Here is a 25346-nt window from a genome sequence, read left to right as displayed (position 1 = left end):
ACTGTAAGTTCAGATGACTATCCTACCCATGTTAGACACTGACATGGACAAAACAGATCCAAAAATCAGTACAAGTTATGTTGTATATTTTGGGAAATAGTTCCATTGGAATCCAATTACTGAATGTTTTAGTTTCAATGTCTTTTTCGGAACCTGTCAAATCATCCTACGCGAACAGGCTGAATTATGTAAAAAAAATAAAATAGAAAGTAATTTCGTTTTCGCTTTAATGTTGCGTTTATGAAGTGCAAGTAATCTTCTTTCATGTGTTAGGTTTAAGTGTTATCTAACATGTTTTGACAAAAATATCCTAGATGCAACCATTTCGTTCAATATGTTGATCATTAAATGTTATTATGATTAAAATATTCCCTTAAAGATCAAGAAAGATCCTCCATTAAGATCTGAATTTTGTTTAGTAATATCTATAATCAACTTATTCTTTATCTAAATTTTGTTTCAACACAAATGGCAACATAAGAAATTTGCTGGTGTTTCAACGTGCCGAATTCTTCATGTATATCATACAATTTTTATGAAAAATTTTCACTTTCGGCCATGAAGATACATGTACAATAGAGCTAAAACACTTTAATGAGAAATATGAGATATTTAAATTACAAGTCAATGGCTATTGATTTCCAGATGTGTGATCAGACTTCCTACAGAAATTAGGATTAATTCAGGTTTGGATATAAATCGGTAGACTATTTGCTTTGGAAAACGATCATACTAGTAACAGAAAATGTATGGGTGAGTTAATAAATGACACTTTCTCTTAACATTTTTCCACCGCATCCAATCAAAATTAAGTTGTTCAAATTTGAACACTGTTTCTACATGATCGAGACGTTGCCAGATACTGAATGTTTGTCAGAGGTTAACAAGTCGTCATGTCACGTAGTTCGGTAGGCGAAGTGATTTATCATCTTGCGTAAGGTCAATTGGATGAGAGCTGGAAAACAATCTGCTCACTTTCATTGATTGATTAGTGTCAGAGAACGTTAGGATGAAATAACAAGTAAAAACCGATATAATCGATACAGACATGTAAACCAGTGCAAATGAAATGTTTATATACAAAAAGAATTTTAGGGCTTATCTTCGAATTCCTTAAAGTTCTAATCCATGTCATGTATTTGAACTACATCATTAGTAAAGTAATAAACAAAGCATTATTACATTACTTTGATTACCGGGCAAAATTTTATATGCACATACTAAATAATTCGACTATTCTCTCTCTCTCTTTCTCTCTCTCTCACACACACACACACACACACACATCGTTTCTAGAGACTCACATTCAAAGTAAGTAACACTTGTTCTGACTCATGTATGCTTTGATGACGAAAATACGCGTAATATTGGACAGGGAGAAGAAGGCTGGCTATCAAAAGGGGGCATTTGGGTTTGGGAAAAACATATGATCGTCACAACATCAGTTGTAACTCCTTTATACAGTTTCCATTTCCAGGTTGCTGTATGGGCAGTAATAATTGCCGCCTCTACCCACCTTAAAAGAGAGTTAGCATGGTGTGTGTGTGTGTGTGTGTGTGTATGTGTCTATTACAAAAGATAAAACAATAGCCTAGCGGGCATGTAAACCCTCTTGCCTGACATATGAGGCGACAAATGAAGGCAACCGTTGTACCCTTGGGTAATTAATTTACATTTGAGAAGGCCTCTGACTTGATATAAGAGTGAGGTATATATCAAACATTCTACTATGTACTTTAAGGGATTTTACGATTTTTAAACAAAAAATTATTTATTTGCTTTTGGGGGGGGGGCTCTATGCCTTTTGGGGATACATAACTTAGCACTATCTAACTAACAATGTTTGTTCTTACGTGCCGTCGAATATTATACAGGCATACATACAGACACTTATCACACACATTGATATAAAAGAAAAGGATATTTTAAACTAACGTATTTTGCTTCATATTGTCGAATGTAAAATCACACAGTAATTATAAAATTGCAAATATTTGATCATAATCAGCACCACTCTTCTCCCCCTTGATATTTCGCCTGACGTTATAATGCTAGAAAATAGTACTAAGTTTATTTTTACGTTCGAATCATTAGTGTTGATTGATCGATTGATTGATTGATTGATTGATTGATATGATCGATCGATTGATTGATTTATTGATTGATTGAATGTATCCTGTCTGTCTACATTTTCATTTTTTATTTTTGTATGTTTGTTTGCTTGTTTGCTCATCAGTCTTACCGTTAATCTCTCTCTCTCTCTCTCTCTCTCTCTCTCTCTCTCTCTCTCTATATATATATATATATATATATATATATATATATATATATATATATATATATATATATATATATATATATAGACACATTCATTTTACAATGAATTTGATTAATAAATTCATGATGGAATTATCTTATGTACTACCCACCATCAGCACTATGGAAACATTAATACGGACAAAACTGGGATAGAATTGATAAATACGCGTTTGGCAATGTGCGTGTGTGCGTGCGTGTGTGAGGGGTATGTGTGTATGTGTGTGTATGTGTGTGTGAACTTATTGTTACATTTAGTGTTAAGGTCTGCAATTGTTGTAGAATCCAGGTGAAAATGGTGACTTTTCATTCATATTAACGCGTTCCAGTAATTGTAAATCACATAAATGATCCGTTTCAATTCTTATCGAAAACGCAAAATATTTTGGTCTCTATAATATTTAATGGACACTGCTACAATGAGCTACACATTTTACAATATTGGTTGATTCACAGGTTAAGTCAATTGTTTGAAACCAAATTTGGACGAAAATGAAATGGCATTGTCACCGTATGATACCATTGTTTTACGTTCTAGTTTTCCTTTTAGCTGAGGTTATGTTTCATAACATTTTTTCGCGCGTCATTAATCCTTTGTAGACAGACAATTGGCCAAATATATTTCTATTCATGTAACCAAAACACTAATCGTGGCATATAGATCAAAGCGATACTTGGCAGCCCCCCGTCTTGACTTTTACACTCCTGGACTAAAATTACACTTGTGGACTTTTTTAACGAGGCATTACAATTTTTATCAACTTTTAATGAAATGCGTCTACTGTTATCTCTAAACTTTAAAGAATAATGTAATTTTATAAAATACATTTGCAACTTAAAATCAATCAACTGGCAAATGTAGCTGTGTTGCCGTCATCTTTTCATTTTAATAAAGTGAAAAGAATCAGTTCGTTGTACATTGTCCAATTAAGAAACAAATAGGTAGTAAATGGAACGTTTTCTGATTATCCAAACATGTAATTTGAAGGATTGAAGCAAACCCAGAAATAATAAAACCCTTCTGTAAATTGTTTCTAACTTTTAATGAACTCGAATGATTGATGAAAGATTTCCGTGATGCTAGAAACGCATGCTATAAAGCATAGTATCTGTCATGATATTTCGGTGACAATATCTTAAAGCATCATTACATTTCATGTTAATCAATATTGACTCATGATGAATTTCTCATTGTAATCAATATTGATTCATGATAAACATTGTAATCAATATTGATTCATTATTAATTTCTCATTTTGATCAATGTTGACTCATTATAAATTTTGCATTGTGATTAATGTTGTTCATGATAAATTATTCACTATAGTTATTATTGAATCATAATAAATTTCTCATTGTGATCAATGCTGATCAAGGATAAATTAATCACTATAATCAGTATTGACTGATGATAAATTTCTCATTGTAATCAATATTGATTCTTTATAAATTTCTCATTGTAATCAATATTGATTCATTATAAATTTCTCATTGTAATCAATATTGATTCATTATAAATTTCCCATTGTAATCAATATTGATTTATAATAAATTTCTCTTTGTAATCAATACTGATTCAATATAAATTTTTCATTGTAATCAATACTGCCTCATGATAAATTTCTCACTGTAATCAATATTGATTTATGATCAGTGTCTCATTGTGATCAATGCTGATTCAAAATAAATTTTGTATGGTAATCAGTACTGATTCAGGATAAATTTCTCCTTGTAATCAATACTGACTGATGATAAATTTCTCATGGTAAACAATACTGATTCAGGATAAATAAAATGTGCATGTTCCTGGACCAACTGCAATATATTAAGTACGTTGGGCACGAACATCAACATTTACAATTTGACCTTTCTAGATTCATTTTCCAGCAGTTATTAATATAGCATGCTTTGAAAACAGGTTAATTTATAAAACTGAAATAAAGGTTTTTGTTGAGGGGAGTTTGAGTCACACCTACTGGACTTTTTTAAAACAAAAATTGTCTTATTTAATTAAATCATCAGTGGTAGATGCATCAGACTCGTCACCATAAGGATACGGGTTCAAGTCCTGTCCAGACCAAGCCAGGTCGGTAGTCCACGTGTTTCACGGAGAAATGCACTTTAATTCAGTTGCATTGGCACAAGACAGCTTATCATGTGGTGATGTGTTGTGTAGACAGCTCCTGTGGCCAAGTGGTTAGAACGTCCGCCTCGAATGCGGAGGTCGCGGGTTCGTGCCTCGGCCGAGTCATACCAAAGACATAAAAATGATACTAACAGCTGCCTCGCTTGGCGTTCAGCATTAAGAGGTTAGTGTTAGGACTGGTCGGCCTGGTTTTAGGATAATGACACTGGGTGGGACATCATGCTACATGTCTGTGGCATGATGCCCCAGTGCTAGACAAAACTATATACTGCCACACTGCAGACATCGTAGCGATATGACTGAAAAATTGTTAAAGACTACGTTAAAAATCCAAAACACACACACACACACGTGCAGTGTAATACCAATTAATCATGCAACGAACTCTTCCATCATAAGTCTGAAGTCCACTAGCCATGACTGGTATGGATCCATGACTGCCATATGAATATATACATACTGTCACATCTGACCTATGCAGTTCGTATTAAATAATTAGGCTGCTTCAATATGAGAATGTTCACACTGTATATAGCATTTACGAAAATAAAATTAAGATGGAAGCTAATATACCGATATATCCGACAAACACAGAAAGAAACAATAGGCTGCAGAGCATCGACTCGAATGGGTTGTCTCGGTTAGTTATTGCATCAGAAACAATCCTGTAATACGATGTTGATAATAAAAAATAAACAACTCACCTCAGCAAAATCATATTCTGACATCTTAACTTCCCCAACTTCCCTTTCTGTTATAAGAAATTAAACACGCAATGTCAGCATGCAATACGAGATCTCGACAATATTATTTAAACGTATTCTTCGGCAAATCGTGTAGTGACTTTCTTTTCAATCCTTTTGTCAAATGATATGTTAACCGTCTCGCAGATCGATATTTATATATTTGGCAGACATAACATACACTCAAGTCAAAGCCTTATCTCTCTTGAGTAGTGTGAGCTTTCTTTCTGATAGATTTCCACAATCATGGAAACGTCCAAAGATAAGCGAACCTTCGACGAGAAATTTATTGTTTGTTCCATCTGTAGTCGGCGATTCATGCGACCAAAAATACTACCCTGCTTGCACACGTTTTGCGAGAACTGTCTCTCACAGCATATAATCAAGCATGCCGACGAGGATCAGGTTGGCCATCGCAGGTCCTTTCCATGCCCACAATGCAAAACTTCCACCAGTATCCCCAAACCAGAACTACCTCTCGATAAATGGACCGAGCTTCTGCCAGACAACAAGATGATGATGGCTCTTTTGGAATCAATATCACTTCAAGTCGACGACAAAGTGTGCGGCCCATGCAACGAGGGCGGACAAACGGTCGTCGCCACGTTCTGGTGCCGAGACTGTGTAGAAGCCCTTTGCGATGACTGCTTGAAATACCACAGGCTTCTGAAAGTCTCCAAAAAGCATAAGATAGAAGAGCTCTTGAACATCCGAAGTAACCCGAGACGGATACTGTCTGTCCCACAACCATGCCCAGATCATATTGGAAAAGATATTGAGCTATTCTGCGGCGATCACAATCAATTGTGCTGTGTAATGTGTGTAGCCACTGAACATAGAAGATGTGAGAGAGTTGCATCCATTGAAAAACTGGCCAAGGAAATTGAAGAAACGTTAATCAACGACGAGTTAATAAAAAAGTTGGATATTTACAATAACCATTTGGAGGCTGTGAAAAAAAACAGAGAAAAAAATATTGAATTTTTGAAAAACCAGAAAACCGAGATATTGGAAAACTTTTCCAATTACAAGGACAATATAAACATTCTGCTGGATAAACTTGAAACTACGATCACGGAGGAATTTACAGCATTACATGTAAAGGAACATGGCAAGTTGAAAGACGACATAGATACATGCAATAATCTTCAAAATGCTATCGAAAACACAAAGAATGTTCTAAAAATGACCAACAGACATTGTTCTAATGCCCAGTTGTTCATAACGGTCCAACAGGTCATTGATAAAGCAGAGACTTACGAGAAAACATTGATGAAGGCGCAGACTGACATCTTTGAGCAGGTAGAGTACAGTTTTGAAATTGATTCGTCATTTGAAGCACTTCTCCAAACTCTCGTTGCCGTGGATTCCATGGGAAAAGTTCATTCCCACCATCGCCCTCCCTCCATTCCATCCTCTCCTGGGTCTAAACCACTATGTGAAAGGAAAGCAGAGAAGTTCTTCGAGTTTAATGCCAAAACTCAGTCTGATACCAGAAATTGTTGTCTTTCTGCTGCTGCCTTTCTGGCAGACAAGAGGATTCTTGTTACAGACCAGAACAACCAGAAAATCAAACTGTTCACAAACAACGGAAACCTAATCTGTGAACATAGTTTTACAACCTGGCCCAGAGATTTCGCAGAGATCGGCGAAAACCGAATTGCTGTTACCCTTCCAAAAGAAAGAAAAATAGAAATATTTTATGCGGGAAAGAAACTGAAACGCCATGATACATTCAAGTTGCCAGAGGAATGCTGGGGAATAGCATATGCCAATAATAAAATCATTGTCAGCTGTATACGGCCTGATAGGGGAAGCTTAAAGTTTCTCAACATCGCTGGAAGGACACTGGATGTAGCAGAAGAAGACAGTTACGGCAATAGACTATTCGCCAAGACAAACTACGTGGTGACAAACACTAGCGGAGAGGTAATATACGTTACAGACAGAAGCAAGGATGTCCTTATGGCCCTTGTTGCAAAGAAGGGCCCTAAACAGACCGAGGACCAGACTCCAGGCATGAAACCTAGACAACGATCCAGTACTGTGCTTGGAGGTGGAATCGGAGACGGTAACAGATCATACACTGGCGCACAGAATAAGAGCGATTACGGTGGCAGCGAAAAAAGACCTGTTTCAGAGTCCGCAATTACTGACCTAAAACTCAGCGAGTTCGCAAGACCTGGTCAGAGAAAAAGCGAACTTGGAAAGACTCTGAAAGAGTCTGACTCTCAAGATTCTTTGAGACTCACTCCAATCAAGGAAAATAGGAATATATCCATGACAGAGTCCATCAAAACTGAGGACAATGATGGTCTGAAGACTTCTTTCGACATGGAGATGGACAGTGTGATGAGCGAGGAGATGGAAGGTACGGACTTTGACGTGCAGTTTACCTACAGTACTGAATCTCTGCGCTCGGCTGGGGCATTAGCAGTGGACCATGAAGGCAACATCTACATCACTGGGTACCGCTCGGCCAACGTTCATCAACTTCAAAAGGATGGCTCGCTGAATAAAGTTCTTGTGGAATATCTCACCCAACCCCTGGCCATAGGATTTGAAATGTACGGAGACAGGTTTCTTCTAACAGAAACGGCTTCTACCAGACAAAATTTTGTACAGATGTATCGGATGGTATAGATTCTTGACTTTGTTCTTTCTCTGGAAAACATATTCATATACACATATTTATATCCTACAATATCGCTTCCAAGCGTTGTGATTGAATACGATGTTAATGTGTGCATAAATAATTTTTTTAAGCGAGTACACGGTGTTGGTGTATCGAGCTTTGTTATATATAAACAATATGGGCTTTAATTTGCCGTAAAAGTATGAATTTAAAAATGTAATGACTACATGTCAGTATTCGAGCAACATCCAATGGACTGTGATATTCAGTAACAATCAGACGTCTTTAATGCGAAACTAGCAATTACACGCAGTGTATGCGCACACTATGACTACATTATGCAAGAACATACTTAAAGAAATAATAATGTTTCCTACCTTAAATATTCTCAGCATGTTTTTTGTTTTCTAATTTCATGGTGTTTGTTTTTGTAATCATATCATTATATGTTTTTTATCTTATAGGTGTTGTCTAATGTTGTAAAGCGCTTAGAGCTTCTAAAGATTAGGAGCTATACAAAGTCCTCATTATTAGTATTATTATTATTAAAGAAACATTTTATTTTTGGAAAAAGGAGTACTCTTCTACTGGGCAACACAAGGCAGATTTAAGCACGTTCAATACTGGTATTACGGCAGTTGTGTTGAACAATGAAGCGTCTTAAGATCGAAATTCCTCGGGACCAATTAAATGTTTAAGTTTTGAAGGGTTTTGATTTACTTAGGTTCTGTACACACAAATGTCCTCTCACAAACAAATTTGTTTTTGAAAAAAAAGCAAAAAAACCATCAATCCAATTATTAAAGTATAAATACTGGGGCCAGAAACATGCTTCGGTTTCAAGGGAATTTGGGTCCACTGAGGTTTTGATCTTGAGAAGGTTTTACTGTATCTTTATAGAGCTGAGGGGTTTGAGCCTACGACGATTAACCGAACTGATATAGGATTGGTGAAGATGAAATAATAAAATAAAAAAAACAATAAAACCATGCACTATCGTGAGGTCTTTGTGCAATCTCTACCATCACATTGTTCACGCCATGTACTTCTAAAATGTTTGGGGATCCTACCGTGTAAAAGATTCATTTTATTCTCAGCTTAATGTTATGTTTCGCGGCATTAATAACATAAATCTGAGAAATAAGTGATGGGGAAGATGACAGCCCCAATATTTTTTAATACAGAATAGTCTAATGTTTTTTAAAAAAGGTCTTTCGTTTTCAAGAAGTTTTACTGGTCATTTTTACTGCAAAACCATTCTAGGATTTGTTATTCAAAATGCTATACTGCAACAGTCATACTGAATTTCTATCCTGAATTTGTATTCTAAAACTATGAAGTCTGTTTTAAGTGTAAAATGCATATATAGCCAGTATTTAATATTTGGAAAGATTATATTATTTTGTTTGGTTTCTCGAGATTGTTTTGCCATAAACTTTTTTTATACCACTTTGATTTCATCCCTTAAAAAATTACCAAAAGATGCGGAATATAATTTCGATCAATGCATACTGGAACTAAGTACAAAGTCAATTAAATAAACACTAATCACGAATAAGTAACCATCATCAATAAGAAGAAAACGATGGCAAACCAAGACCTTATAAAGACGAGTAAAGTAACCACTGCATTATCATGGCTTCAAAATCAATAAATCGTCATTCTAATTTTTGCAAAATTTCGATTCCAATATATGATGATTAGGGGGACATTTCCTGGTACTAGTCTCTCTCTCTCTCTCTCTCTCTCTCTCTCTTATCAATCACAAACGAACTGTCTGATTTCTAAACCTTTCCTTTCACGTTTTCAAATTTGGTTCATAAAACGAATATATCGGTGTCAGAAGGAAGGCTCCCTAACTTCAATGAGATCATCCAACTGGAATGAAGCAAATCCATGTATAAAAACAATGGATATTTTCCATGCTTTCTGGAGTAACAATGTCACTGTACACTTCTTGTCTAAAATGTAATGTGTGACATCAGAAATACTGGAGTGCCATAAAACATGTGTCAGTAAAAAAGCAGGTCACTCTGTGAGAGAGAGAGAAAAAGAGCTGAATAACTTGATTGGTTCTCTGAAGACCATGAGTAAATATTTGCTAATTTATTTACAAACTGTAGACTCTTACAAGTACAAGCCAATAGTTGCTTCAAAAACCATTGTTATGATCCATTATTTGTATTCATACAAAACTGAACCATTCAACCACGACTCTTAAGTAAACAGAAATAATGGACTGATAGCTGAGAAAGATTTCTCCGAGACAGAAAAATACATATAGAGACAGTCAGATATGTGAAAGATATGAAAGCATTTTTAACTTTTCATTATTTTGAATACAACATAAGAATTTTTTATATATAAAAAACAACCTTAATTACAAACACATAAAGAAAATGCAGACACAATGTGGAATGTGATCCATAAAATAAGTTAAACTTTATTCATTATCTGACTGGGACACAGTGAACCAAACAGTTCACAATGAAAATGTAATGAATACCTTGTATTACCTTTTTGTGCATTATAACAAATATGAAAACATTATACAATCCATTCAATATTCAACTATTTTAGGAAAACAATAAGCGCAAACTATTAAAATAAAAACATATATTTCAAATTGTAGGGCTAAATGTCTTCCCCACCCTGGGAAATGCAATGACCCCTTCACTTATGCCTGTAAGTACATATTTCTAAACCAACATACATATCTGCAAAGACAATATTGTTTTGCACTTGAAAACATACATACTTAAAGCAAAGATGTGGAATCAAAGCTCTTTAAATCATTTGACATAAACGTCCCTATGAAACTATTTTGAATTTACAAACAAATTTACATACATTTAACAACACATCACTTGGAAACTACTTTATTTTCATTCAAAAACACATCAACCAGAAAATATAAATTTTAAACCATTTATTTAGACCAAATTTCCAATACTGCGCTTTGCCCTTGGATCGTTTTTCTATTAATGTGGTTACCAGTATATTAATTTTCTATACATAAATATAAAACGATGTTAAAAATGGAAAAGCATAAATGTGGAAATATGACCCATCATCCATATATAAAATTAATCCATGCAAGCTGAATCATGTAACTGTAAAACTGTTACAAATTTATCTATAGCATTACTGCTACAGATTTATCTAAAGTAACACTGTTACAAATTTACCCACAGTAACACTGTTACAAATTTATCTATAATGTTACTGCTACAGATTTATCTACAGTAACACTGTTACAAATTTACCCACAGTAACACAGTTACAAATGTATCTATAGTGTTACTGCTACAGATTTATCTACAGTAACACTGTTACAAATGTATCTATAGTAACACTGTTACAAATTTATCCACAGTGTTACTCTTACAAATGTACCAACAGTAGCACTGTTACAAATTTATATTGCATTGTCTTGCAAGAAGCTATGATAAAACGTTTCACTACATGATTTGTCCTTCAAAACTGCTGTATTAATCTCAAGGGAAATTATCTTTGTGACATTATGGCAGAGGGAGCATGAAACAATCTGAACTTTTAACATGAAACATTGTCTTTGTGAAATACCCTTATCTGGGTTATAGTGCCCATATTTTTTGTGATTTAAAATTTAAAAATCTGTCTTCATGAGCACAAAAAACCATGACAATTTCTAATAAAAGCTGAATACGAATGGTCTGTTAAAAAGAGGTGACCAATATGGGAAGTCATGCTGAGTAGATACCGACAATGAGCCAACTACAAAAACCGTGTCACAAATATACTGAATAATAAACAAAATTATGATTCCAACATATTACGATTATGAACACATTATTGCTTATTATCAGCAAATGATTGATAGTATAATAAGATTGGTTTAATGCCAAACAAAAGTATGCCCAAGGCATGAAATCCACAATGGTGAAATCTTTACCAACTTTATGCTATGAAAATTATTTGAGCTTTATATACACAGTGCCCCATGTTGGTGGTTTCTCAAATGGACTTACTGTTGGGAACTGTAGAATACTGATTACCCAGATGCCAAGTATCAGTATTGTTCTCCGTCAAATGGACTCCTATCACTCTTCTCTCACACAGGCTCCAACTAATTTTCTAAGGCAGACTGCCATCATTTTCCTCTCACTGGACTTGTATCATGTCTCATAAGCAATGAAATCCCAAATCGATTAAAACCAGTTATTAAGACAACTCACTGCAACAGTGTCTCATAATGGGTTCAGAGAACCATTTTTGGGGTAATTCTGCATTGTAACTTCCATGAAAAGTATCATTGCTATTTACACAGCACTAATGAAAAAGTAGGGCGTCCAATCATGATTTTCACACATTTCTGAGAGTTCGGCTCCACCTACGAGTTAAAAAAGAAACCCTGATAACAGACTTGAATACATTTACTTGATATGTATACATTCAAGGCATTCAATTTATAGCATTTCAACTAATATCTCCAAACACTGGCAAAATTAAATCCTATTCAGCTTTAGCAAGAACTCTGGGTATTTCCAATTGAGTATTGATGGTTTAACAGATAATTACACTAAGTCAAGCTCTAAAATATCCATGAAAACAGTTAAGATAGAACCCTGTCTACTACAATTCTTTTCCCTCCAATTAGTTGACTTTACAAACATTTGTTCTTGTCCCTTGTGACTCATTTCATGACACCATAAGAACAAATTGAAACACAGCACCAAGATTTTCATACTTATATCCAATTTAGGAAAACTGACAAATCAAATATCAACTAGCAGGGATTAATTTTTGAAAGTAGGAACACATGTCCCCACCCCCACCCCAATATGACAGTCCATCACTTAAAGGTCAAGTTAGGTTTCTTTTGACAAATATTATTTAACTACCATACCTGAAAAAACACCAATTTCTTACAAAGTACTATTGCATAATTTACAAACTGTCATTTCAAAGTGTTAACCTCACTGATGCTGGAGTAGGAGTTATCTCTCCCTGATAAGTGAGCAAGAAATGTTTATCATCAGAACACATTACTTGCTTAAGTGGAGATACTGTAGTGATCCTGTGGAAAGTTAAGTGGAAATCTTGCAGTGATCCTGTGCAACCTAAAGTGGAGATAATCTGTGATCCTGTAAAAAGTAGATATACAGAAGTCATCCTGTGGAAACTGCTGTGAAGATACAAACATTGATAACTGTGGAAACTGAAGAAACTGAAATGACTAATGTTATGCAGGTTACAAAAATTTATAGCAACAAATTTGTTTTTAAAATAAACTTTAAATGATGCCTTGTTGACAGCTTTTAATGGCATTTTATGCACATTATTTGCAACATGATGCCAAGAAAATGGAAGCTAAATGCCTTTCTCAAAGATACATGAAGGTTGTCAACCTGGGTTGGTCTTGGTTGGTAATGAACCTGTAATCAATAGATAATTAGTCAGATGCCCTACCAACTGAAGTGCTGTGGCTCCCTGAAATGCATACCACTCTCTCCAGTCAATTTGGACTTTTAAGGATTTACATATATTTACAAGCCTTTATATCATGCAAGTAACACAGAAAAAAGTACACAAATCAACAATAATACCTATTACTTGGCAAATTATCGCCAATAACGTTTAACAATATACTGAAATTAAGCAAGATGGTAAATAAAGGAAATGTCCCCTTAAATGTTACCTCTTATCCCCTAATCTTTCACCACATTTAATTTGTTGTTTGCTATGTTTATTTCTTCTAAGCTAGTAAGTAAAGCAAATGTTTGGGGAAAGCAATAAAGTTGTAATTCCTGTAACCTTAGAAAAGGGCTGCTTATTTCTCAATGTTCTCTCTCCATTTTTCTGATATTATCTCAAAATGACCCTGAAGTTCTGCCTAAATCTGTGTAAATATCCAAGAACTAGTTATGATATGATCACTTTAAATAGAATTGTAATAACAATTAGAATGAACAGTACTTGCAAAGCTCATAATGTTAAATCTAAACTGAACACACTTTTTGAATCAATGCTTTCTTCCTCAATACATTTTCCAAAAAAGTATGCAATTGCCCCTTTTAATTTTTTTTTAATCACAAGCAATGACCATAAAACCCCTTATTTTCATTTTTAGAGACCTTTCCATCAATACACTTCTACAGCAATAGGATATTTGTTATATTCTAGAGTGTAAGACTCATAATCCAAGGATTGCTGTTTCAGTACCCACCCAGCCTGGGCTGATTTGGATGCATGTCCTTGGACAATGCATTTTGCTCTCTTTTTTGGGGGCATGATACAGCCAGGTACAATGCTTAAATTTCTTTAAAACTAACCAAATCATCCTATAATTACGTCACAAACAACACAAAATGAAGTGTAAGCTGATGGAGGTGATGCAGTGGATAGATTTGCACAACCTAAATCTTCATGAATTTTAGCACTACATATTAGGAATTCATTTAGTACACTTCAACGAGAAGCAGATTTTTAGTTACACATTGTTCAACCAAAGGCATGAAAAGTTTGCTAAGAGAAGATTATTCTTCGTATATGATCTTTAACACAAACTACTGCCATGCAATCTTGAAAATAAGGTCACAGACACCATATCCTAATCAGGTCTTGTGTTCCACTCAAAGTATCAAAGTATGAAATTTGGTTTGGCTTGGCACAACAGTTTCTAAGATACAAAAGCTTGTTTACAAGTGTGACATATGGATGGACAGATAGAAAGACAAACTGCACAAAGCCAATTTGTCTCCCCTTTCTGGAGAGGATACATATTAACCTGAATAGTCTGAAACACTCACAGCACTTCAAAGTTATCAAAGCTCAACTGGATTGTTTAATTCACATGCATCTTTAATTCATGCTTTCTAGTAAAACAAGGCATTATGGTAAACATACCAACTGTGGCAGTTGTTAACATGTCTGAATTATAATCTAAGAGTCACACAAAAGCCATCCAGGGTCAACTGCCTCATTTCATCCTTGTAAATGCTACTTACTCTCATTTCCACTGCATGATAATAATAATGTGCTAAAAGTAACGTCTAACTTCACCTAACCAACCAACATCATACTTCTCCAGGAACATGTTTTATTGGCCATATCACACATCAAAAGTCAAAGCAACCACCACAACCTCTCTTTTCTAATACAATTCAAAATACCTAATAAATTCCTTAATTTATTATATGCAAATGATTAAACTGAAAAAGAAACAGTACGTAATGTACCAATTTTAATAGAAATACTCTTGCAATCTATACTTTAATAAATTTCTACATTTTTAATAAACGTATATTGAATTTTCAGGCCCTGAAATATAAGGCATATGAATGAATGAAATATTATTATAATCAATCTGAACTCAAAACACTGGAGCGAAAACAATAAAAACCATATGAATTACTCTTTTGACAACCATATGAATTACTCTTTTGACAACATTGATATAAAGGATTCTTTTACTGCAGCAAAATTTTACAATGTTGCAGTAAATATAGATGATTGAATTTGTAAAGGTTTACTTTTCAGATTGATTTTATGGCCATGCAAAAAAGGGTAATAACATGTACAAATTTTCATGTCAAATTTTACTGAAGCACTATAAACATAAACCTTAGCAGAAATCAGAAGTACCTTAAAAATATGAAATACAATAGCGCAAACATGTACAGCAAACAATAATTCTGGAATTTGATAATTTTACCTTGATTCTATGTACACTTGTAACTTATCACAGGTTTACATTTTTGAATTTGAGTTGGGGTTCAATTTTCATTTGTGCTCTTAATGCTGCCTCCCCATGGAGTATAGCAAAATATCCACAATGGGGACTTCTGGTTATGCAACAAACAACCGTCTCTGCAAAATAAATCTGACTCTAATAATGTGAACTCATTATTCTGTGGGTATATAACTGCAGCAGTTCTGCAAAAAAATTACTTTTCTGCCAGTGCTTAATTTCCGGAAAATAGGTTCTATTATTTGTAACGAACAATCGTTGTTTGACGGGTTTTTCACTTCATGTCAAGAAGATATCATGAAATCAATAAATACTGGCATCCACAGTAATGTATTGGCTTAGTTATCTGACAAAAAAATAACATTGTAAAGACGTTCTTAATTATTATCATACTGCATAGCATCAGCACTGTGTGGATGACAACAAAAACTCTTTTAAAAAAACCAAAATTTTCAGCTACATATCTTTGCATGCAAAATTTGGCATCCGTTATTTCAGACACTGCAGTTATGACACTATCTGACCACAAAACTTGTATATATAATTCCAAATTTTCAACAACAAAATATAAGTGTTTCTCAATATAATTTAAATCTGGCGTGTGTTGCTATAAATCATAAAATGAACAAAAACAATTTAATAATTCTAACTTTACTACAAAGGAAGTTATTCCAAGACCCACGGGTACAATTTTTTTAAAGTCATGACAGTAAAGGTAAACAAACAACAGATTCTTTCTGAAGAAAACTTATATATATGAATTGATATTTATCATGGCCACTGTGATTACTAATGTAGCAAAACAATAATGTGGGAAATATTACCATTAAGTCATGACCACTTCAAACATGTCAATTTACACTCCACAAACTAGACAAAATTCATCAACACACTTTCCTACACATCTTCATATTACATACACAGTAATCTGTCAAATGTAAATTTAATACACATAATACTCCGTCAAATGTGAATTTGATACACACAATAATCAAATGTGAATTTGATACACACAGTAACAAATGTAACTTTGATACACACAGTAATCCATCAAATGTAAATTTGATACATGTTGTACTCCATCAAATGTAAATTTGATACACACAGTAATCAAATGTGAATTTGATACACATAGTAAACAAATGTAACTTTGATACACACAGTAATCCATCAAATGTAAATTTGATACATGTTGTACTCCATCAGAATTTGATACACACAGTAATCAAATGTGAATTTGATACAGTAAACAAATGTAACATTGATACACACAGTAATCCATCAAATGTAAATTTGATACATGTTGTACTCCATCAGAATTTGATACACACAGTAATCCATCAAATGTAAATTTGATACATGTTGTACTCCATCAAATGTAAATTTGATACACATAGTAAACAAATGTAACATTGATACACACAGTAATCGATCAAATGTAAATTTGATACATGTTGTACTCCATCAAATGTGAATTTGATACACATAGTAAACAAATGTAACTTTGATACACACAGTAATCGATCAAATGTAAATTTGATACATGTTGTACTCCATCAGAATTTGATACACACAGTAATCGAATGTAAATTTGATACACACAGTAATCAAATGTAAATTTGATACACACAGTAATCAAATGTAAATTTGATACACATAGTAAACAAATGTAACTTTGATACACACAGTAATCGATCAAATGTAAATTTGATACATGTTGTACTCCATCAGAATTTGATACACACAGTAATCGAATGTAAATTTGATACACACAGTAATCGAATGTAAATTTGATACACACAGTAATCAAATGTAAATTTGATACATGCAGTAATCCATCAAATGTAAATATGATACACACAGTAACCAATCAAATGTAAATTAGCTACACATAATCAATCAAATGTAACTCTGATACACTCAGTAATCTATCAAATATAAATTTATCACACACTGTATTCCAGCAAAGGTAAATTTGATACACACAATAATCAAATATTAATTTGAGACATACAGTAATCAATCAAATGTAAATTTGCTGCACACGGTAATCCACCACACATAAATTTGATACAGCTAAATACAAATACTCTAAAATACTCTGCAATGAACTTTCATGAAATATCATCATCATCATCTTTTCTAGAATTCTATTTCTTTACAAACTGTTATTATATATTGCTGAGATTACCAGAGTAAGAAAGCTGATATGGTGACAAGCAGTGGTTTTAGATTTGTGTTTGGCCTGCAATACAAATACAACAGTAAACCATGTATGGTATACTGTGATGTATAGAATGTGTCAAATAACTCCAACCAAATCCACACTGACTTTCAACATTTCAAGAAATCGTTACTGCTGTCTCAGATATATGAATTGAAAAATAAAACTAGATTCACATACCATACAAAATATGGTATAAATGCATCACATGCAGTTAAAGAAAGATAATACATTGAGAAAGAAAATAGCTATACAGTAAATTAAATCAATATGTCAAAAAACTTCTAAAAAAGGGCTATTCACTCTGTACAAATCAGAAAGCAAAACCTCAAGTGAAAACTTGTGCTTGAATGGAGTAATGAAGTTGTGTTTTTTTCTCAAAAAGTAGAATATTTTCAAGTTATTTAAAGGTTGGTGCACCCCATGCCAATATATTTTATTCACCAGGTTTATCAGATACAGAAGACCAGTTTCAACTGGATATTACTGCTGAATTTGATATGAGATTACTTAGGTTTGGTAAAGTTTGTCACAGAGTGACTGGATAGTCAAGTCTTGTGGCCGGCCCATCTCACCATATAATTAAATAAAAACATTTTTAATCATATTCAAGTTGTAGCAAAATTCTCCAAAAATGTATCAATAGCTCTAATAAATTGTATGTTCTACTAACTACATGTCGACACAAGTACCTTTATTAAAGACATCAAACTGAATTATAACAGAAATCTTAATAAGATATGGAAATGTTTTATTAAGTCTTCTCCGAATGTGACATTAAATCTTGCTTTTTGTAGCTGTGAGAAAAAACAGCATTGCAGTTATCAAACTTTTGCACACAAAAATTACCTTTGTTTATGTCAAAGATTTCTGCATGCACACAGTCATGTCATACAAACAAGAGACAAACACAGAAAATGGAAACATATTTTACAAAGCTGATATTGTGACTGGATGTTTCTGATCTACAAATTCACAACAAAAATGGACAAAATTTCAACCTCTGTTAGTGATTTGGTAGTGAAAACAAACTGGAAGAATCTGGCAATTTGCACTTAGTTTAATCAGTCCCTAACTCAATATCAAAGTATTAATCAACCCCTAAACTTTATTAAAGTATTATAAATACTGGTGGCATAGAGGATGTAAGTGTATTACATATGTAAGATCAAAATTAAGAACAAAACACCAGTGATATTGAGGTTGATGGCACTTTTTGTTATTTTTTATTTTTTATTTTTTTATGTCATGAGATGAATTGTATTAATATTTGGAACATTTAAGAACTTATTGTAATTTTCTTTAAAAATCACTGCCTATAATTTTTTCAAGTATTACTATCTGTGGAAATATCCATGAGATAATATTATGAGGGCTAAATGTCTAATATCAACATGAAAGGCCAGTATATCTATTCTTTGTTACTAATTTTAGTAAGACTATACAATTAAAAATGTTACTATTATAAGTAATACAAACTATACTTGGTAAAGAGAATGAAACCCAACACACACACACACAGACACACACACACACACACACACACACACATATATATATATATATATATATATATATATATATATATATATATATATATATATACACACACACATACACACACACACACACTTAACTGACAATTTAAACTAAATCCCTGGGTATAAAACTGATTAGAATTTTAGGACCAAGCAGATACAAAAAATGTTTGAATCAATACCCCATGTTGATATGACCACACATTCAAGGAGTAGCGATAACAATATTTTCCAGAAAGGTCACCTTAGCTTAACATATTAAAAATCTTCTGATGGAAACCCCATATCAATGTGTTTTTCTGTGCAGGGGAAGTAATGATAAAAGGATTTTCAAGATGGTCATTGTCACAACATAATGGATGTCCTGGAGGAACCATTTTCATTTAAGATAAATTGGACATCCTACTAAGACTTCTGGTGAAAATCCCATATTGTTATTAATCTTCAGTCTAGGAGGGGTAGCAATAACAAGATTTTAAAAAATGGCTACCCAGGTGGCCATCTTGGACATCAGACTAGCACCATTTAGATAAATTTGACATTTCAAGAAGTCCTTTATTGAAAACCCCATCATGATAGGACCATCCATTCTGGAAAAGGAGTGATACTGTGATTTTTTAAATGGCTGCTGTTGTGGCCATGTTGGATGTCTAAGCAGCACTATTTTCATTTAGGTCCAACTAGACAATGGGATGTTTGTATGTGAAAAGTTTCATGGCAGTATTTTAGGAGTAGTAGCAAACTTGTGCTAATGAATTGAACTCTGAACAATAGATGACAGATTACAAACCAGATTTCATATATTCATCTGGTACGTGTCAAACAGAGTTAAAAAATAAAATATTAATATGAACCTCTTGCAACAAAATGATATACACCATCAGAATTCTGCCAAATTAAAGATGCTACTAGAGGATCCTTGAAAATTTAGTCCAATCTTCTACTTTCTCTGAAAAGTAGAAATGTAAATTTTGGGGATTCTTTTCCAATTAAGTGTAAAATAAATTCAGGGCATATAGATTACTGCAGAAATTCTCATTTCTTATCCTTATAGTATAAGAGACATTAAGCTTCTCAAGCCAAGAAATTCTCATTTCTTATCCTTATAGTATGAGACATCAAGTTTCTCAAGCCAAGAAATTCTCATTTCTTATCCTTATAGTATGAGAGACATCAAGTTTTTCAAGCCTTTATAACAGTTTTCTACTTTTGTCTCCTCTGCAAGAGTGAACGAAACAGAAATTGTCAACTTTGCAGGTCACAACTTCAGTATTACGCCATGTGAAGCATATGTACATGTAATAACCACATCTTGATCTCAATAAATAACTAAAGATTTCTTCCTTAAACTGAGATTTATAAACACTTAACTTATTGCCTGGTTTGAAATCAGGAGTTTTTTCACTGAGAATTAGGCAGGCATTACAAAGTAAAATAAAGAAGTTAGAACATCTTACATTTTCCTGAAATCAGTCTTGTTTTATAATGAAGAAAAAGTTCAGGATTTCTTCAAATCAATTCCTTAATTTACTTTTCAGAAAATTAAAAAAAATTCCAGTACAATTTAAAAATTAGAGATTTATTTTTATCTGTTTAACTGATCTACCTCTAATAAATCCTAGAATTCTCAGAAATACCATAAGGGAGATAATGCAAATTCTTAATTTGAGGAATTTTTTAAAAACTGAATGGCACAGAAGCCTGCTAAGACACAATTTCCTAACATTCTCATAATTGTGGGACCTTGTTTTCAGGCATCAAAACACATACAGAATCTTTGTGACTTCTATTTTACCTCAGGTAATGTCTAAATTCATCTTGTTTGACACAATGCTACTTTGCCTAGTGTTTTTCAGTGTTTAACACATTTTCCAATATAAATAAAATCTTGCATGATCCTTCTAAAAACACAAAGTTAAATTTTTCCTTTCAGAGTAACAATTTGTGCTACCTGGGAAAATGACAATAATAATTAACCTGACATATTCTGGTGTGGGACTGGGAAACTAAATTTTTTAGTAAAATATGCACATCAATAATACATACCTACTTATAAAACAGCAGGAGTATATCCACTAATTTGAAAATCCAGCACTCCCAAGCAAAGAAAAGCATTAACATCTTTTGGCTTCTTTTGTCAAGTAAGTGTTACAAAGGCATTGGCTTTATAAGTCAGACTAGCGTCAAACCATTTCTAGATAAGCCTGGTTTGACATGAACGTTTGCTTGTATTGAGGGTTTAGGACAGTTAGTCTATATTATGGTCTGGTAAGTATTATCAAAGAATCATAATTCACTGTAAAAATTGGTTTCATCTTCAAATATGTCACTTGATTGTAATACATTGGTGAACAATAGAAAGAAAGCTATATAGCACGGGATTTAGTCTTGACTGAGAAATTCTGTCCCCTAACAGGTTCAGAAAGGCTTCTTTTAATGTGCCACATGTACTGTAACCTGTCTTCCCAGTCCTGGTTTCAAAACAGTTTCTAGCACAAGTTAACAGTGCTAGATAGGACAATTCAAGCCTGTTTAAGAGCTGGAGATGTGGTTCAAGGCAAGATGATTTCATGCATCTATATCAAGTACCAGCTATCTTGGGAATGATCATCCGAGTCTGCTTCTGTATGAGTAATGGAGTGTCCAAAAATGGTTCTGGTGGGCCACCATATGATGTTGATACTGAATCTAGTAGTTGTTGCTCTGGATGCAGCACTGTGCAATGAGTGTACTGACAAAGTAGATAAAGAGACCTAGTCCCCAGTGGTGGATGGTGTAGGTCGAGGTTGCCCCAAAGCTTGAGACACAGTCTGTAGACAACTGACTTGTGGTGCCTAGAACTACAACTAATATATGCTATACAAGAAACCTCACCGTAATCAGAACTAAAGCCTATATTAGGTGATGGAAATGTCATGGAATGGCTTAGGTGGACCTTTTTAATATGTCAGTACTGACTGGGTGCCAAGCAATAAAGCAGGAACTGGGTAGAGACAGAAAATAGATCACTATACCTAGTCCCAGATGTCGGAGGCATAGGTCTTAGCTGTACTGGAGATGGTAGCTGATCAGTATCCAGTAGTTATCTCAGGAAAGATCCTAACAGACATTTTAGGTGTTTGTCTCTCTTGATGGTATCTCCACTAATGGTCCAGAAAGACCACCATACCATAACAATACTAGCTGAGAAGGACAGAAAACTCTTGCTTGATTGCAATGATGATGGGAACAGCAGGACCAGTGATGTGAGAAAACTTCATGATGGCAGGAATTGTCAACAAGAATGGTGGTTTCCACATCGCTGATCATACACTTCATTCCTCTCCCTTTCACCTGAGTTAGCTGCCTGGCAGTGACACTGTTCATAAACACACATCATATATGGTCTGAATTGCAGCCCGTTCAATTTATAAAGATAAGTGATTGTCTTCAGCCAATTTGAAATGCTTAAACCCTACATACTTAATCCTACCCATTGTGTTGAAAAATGTCAATTGAGAGAGCATAACAATGAATTTACTATGGATGTGATGGTATGAATAAAGAATAATGCCCAAGAAAATTAACAGTGATCTAAACAAAATGCAGCAACAGATCAAGTACTTGACAGAATTCATAATAAAGTTTAGTTTAAAGTCCTGTAGACGAAAAGACATGTAATTAAGACGGTGCCAACAACCTTATCATATGATAATGTTAGAACAATAAAGTGTGAAATGTTATCAACAATGAAGATGAAGCATGCAGTAAATAAACAACCTGAGAATACTTCCATGAGGTGATAACTGATGAAAAGGAACAAATAAGTTTGGTATTTGAAAGGTCTTGAGAGACAGAATATGCTTCCAAGCATGAGCAAAATTAGTAACTCATAACCAATAAGATTTGGTGCAGAGCCATCTATCCAAGGGGAAACCATTCTAGTCTGACTTTCACATTTACAGCAGATGACCTTTTAGCATTTTCACTGCTAAAACAAGCAAAACTATTATTTGGCATGGGAGGGCTGGATTTGCAAGATAGCGGTTGTAATCCTAATTATGAATTGGTAATAAATCTGAAGAAGAAAACATGATTTGCAGGCAGGAATTGAACCCACAACTCACAATCATGGCCTGCAGATTAAGATTCTTATCTGAAAGATTTTTTTTATTCTAGCACTACCATGGACATCGCTTTCACATAATAGACATATAAAATATTCTGTGCACACAAAAAAATAATAACATAAAGTAATTTCATACATAGTGCTGAACTGTACTATTTATAAAGAAAGTTACATAATTTTTACAGATTGCAAATATTTAACAAGGTCAGAGCACTTAAGAAAAACGAATAACCACTGGATGCAAATTTGTTTTAAAATAATAAGGGGACATATAAGTTTGTTCTCTGGCTATTAAGCAAGTTTTGGGCAAAAACTTTAACGATAAAATTAACAACTGGCATGAACAGCAACATGAATGCTATCATGAAGAAGATAATCTATCTCTTTATATTCATAGTGATATCACACACAAACAAATGGGCTGATTTTGCTTCAATGAAAGGGAAACAACTCTTGATAAACTGTTCTTAGGACACATAACCTAGTAATTGCCAAAACACCTATTTTGTATAAGAGGGCAAAATTGATGAATACAGAAATATTATTTATATCCCTGCTTGAAGATCATAACAAGAAGTTTTACTTACAGAACTTAGCAAAGTAAAGTTTTCCATTAAAATGTATGATGAAAGTTTATAGTCTATAAAACTGCAACAACAGCAATAAGTGAGATCAATATTACAAAGAAAATGAATCCATACAAAATAATAACCATCTTGCATTTGTCCAATTCTAGAACCCATCTGATGAACCAGCTTCCAGCACATATTTATCTACTTTCTTTGCCAGTGTGCAACACACACCCAATCATCGAATTCTCAAGATCTACCTACCTACCACCAGCTGCTAGTCAAGCGTTTCTTTATTCAATAATCCAATGTACCACTGACCACTGAAACAGGGCTTTGTTCAATACATAACATGATAATATCTGATGGTCCGACACCTCAGACAATTTTACAATATAACATCTGATGGTCCGACACCATGGACAATTTTACAATATAACATCGACATATTCAACTGTTACAACTTTACTATCTTTTATCCAATTTGTTTTAAAATTTCACAATGAACAAATAATTATTCTGTAATTAAGTAGAAAAGGTTAAAAAAGAAACTGTTTTTAATGAAAAATAATATGGTAATTAGAAAGTACAGATATCTCAAATTTGAGAATTCACCAGTGGAAAACTGCAAATATCAAACTGTTATCACATAATGTTCCTGCAGATCAAAATCAACATCATTCAAATGGAATCATAAGTAAAGCAAACATTAACCCTGACCTTCCAGCACATTACATGATGGCAGATCAATACGTACTGGGTGTGCACTGCAAATCTATAAATTTGGTATTAAATAGGCAATTAGTATAAAAGTGGAATTTCTTTGTTATTACTTATTTATCAAAATCATGATCATTAACCAATATATACAAATTAAAGTATCATCACAAACTCAACCAAGAATATAAGGTGACACCTTCAAAAGGTGCCTATATAATTGAGATTAACCATATGCATATTCACACAAACACAAACACCAATACTCAACATACATTCACTCATAAATATCAGCAATGATACAATGAACTTCTTACATTCTTCATACAAATGACTGGAAACTTGAAATGGTCACTGATGATCTCAGGTGAAAAACACGGTGATACTTGGTGTAAGTTGATTCAGGTGTGAGGCATGATGAGAACAAACCTCCATCGTCTTGTCAGTCAGGTCTCAAAATAGATACTTTTGGAAGAAATTCTATCACAAGTACCTACAAGTAAAGAAAAGATGGTAGTAATGTCAACGTAAAAGCTTAAATTTATGCTCAAAAAGACAATTTTATCCATCTATCAAAAATAACAAAAATTTCAAGTCATCTAAAAATTCTATTGTACA

The 25346-nt window shown here is 33.7% G+C and overlaps 2 protein-coding genes across 2 annotated transcripts in view; one reads left to right on the top strand and one right to left on the bottom strand.

The window, feature by feature from the left end:
- Window positions 1-5415: 5415 nt before the first annotated feature.
- LOC149796962 (uncharacterized) lies at window positions 5416-9258 on the top strand. The gene has a single exon (XM_089961645.1). It carries the CDS (start codon window positions 5452-5454, stop codon window positions 7846-7848), a length of 2397 nt encoding a protein of 798 aa, XP_089817771.1. The 5' UTR covers window positions 5416-5451; the 3' UTR covers window positions 7849-9258.
- Window positions 9259-10253: 995 nt separating this feature from the next.
- Window positions 10254-25346, bottom strand: part of LOC149796961 (cysteine-rich hydrophobic domain-containing protein 2-like) — a 44454-nt gene continuing 29361 nt past the window's right edge. The window contains exon 6 of the mRNA XM_089961644.1: window positions 10254-25221. Coding sequence (XP_089817770.1) covers window positions 25171-25221 — 51 coding nt within the window. The 3' untranslated portion in view covers window positions 10254-25170. The remainder of the gene's footprint in view (window positions 25222-25346) is intronic.

The sequence above is a fragment of the Sinohyriopsis cumingii genome, chromosome 6 (assembly GCF_028554795.1).
Source record: "Sinohyriopsis cumingii isolate HCF-2022 chromosome 6, ASM2855479v2, whole genome shotgun sequence".
Taxonomy (NCBI): domain Eukaryota; kingdom Metazoa; phylum Mollusca; class Bivalvia; order Unionida; family Unionidae; genus Sinohyriopsis; species Sinohyriopsis cumingii.
The sequence above is the reverse complement of the archived record's forward strand: the minus strand, read 5'-3'. Positions and strand labels throughout refer to the sequence as shown.

Coding starts and splice junctions, on each gene's coding strand:
- LOC149796962 (XM_089961645.1), top strand. CDS start 5,452: ATGGAAACGTCCAAAGATAAGCGAACCTTCGACGAGAAATTTATTGTT.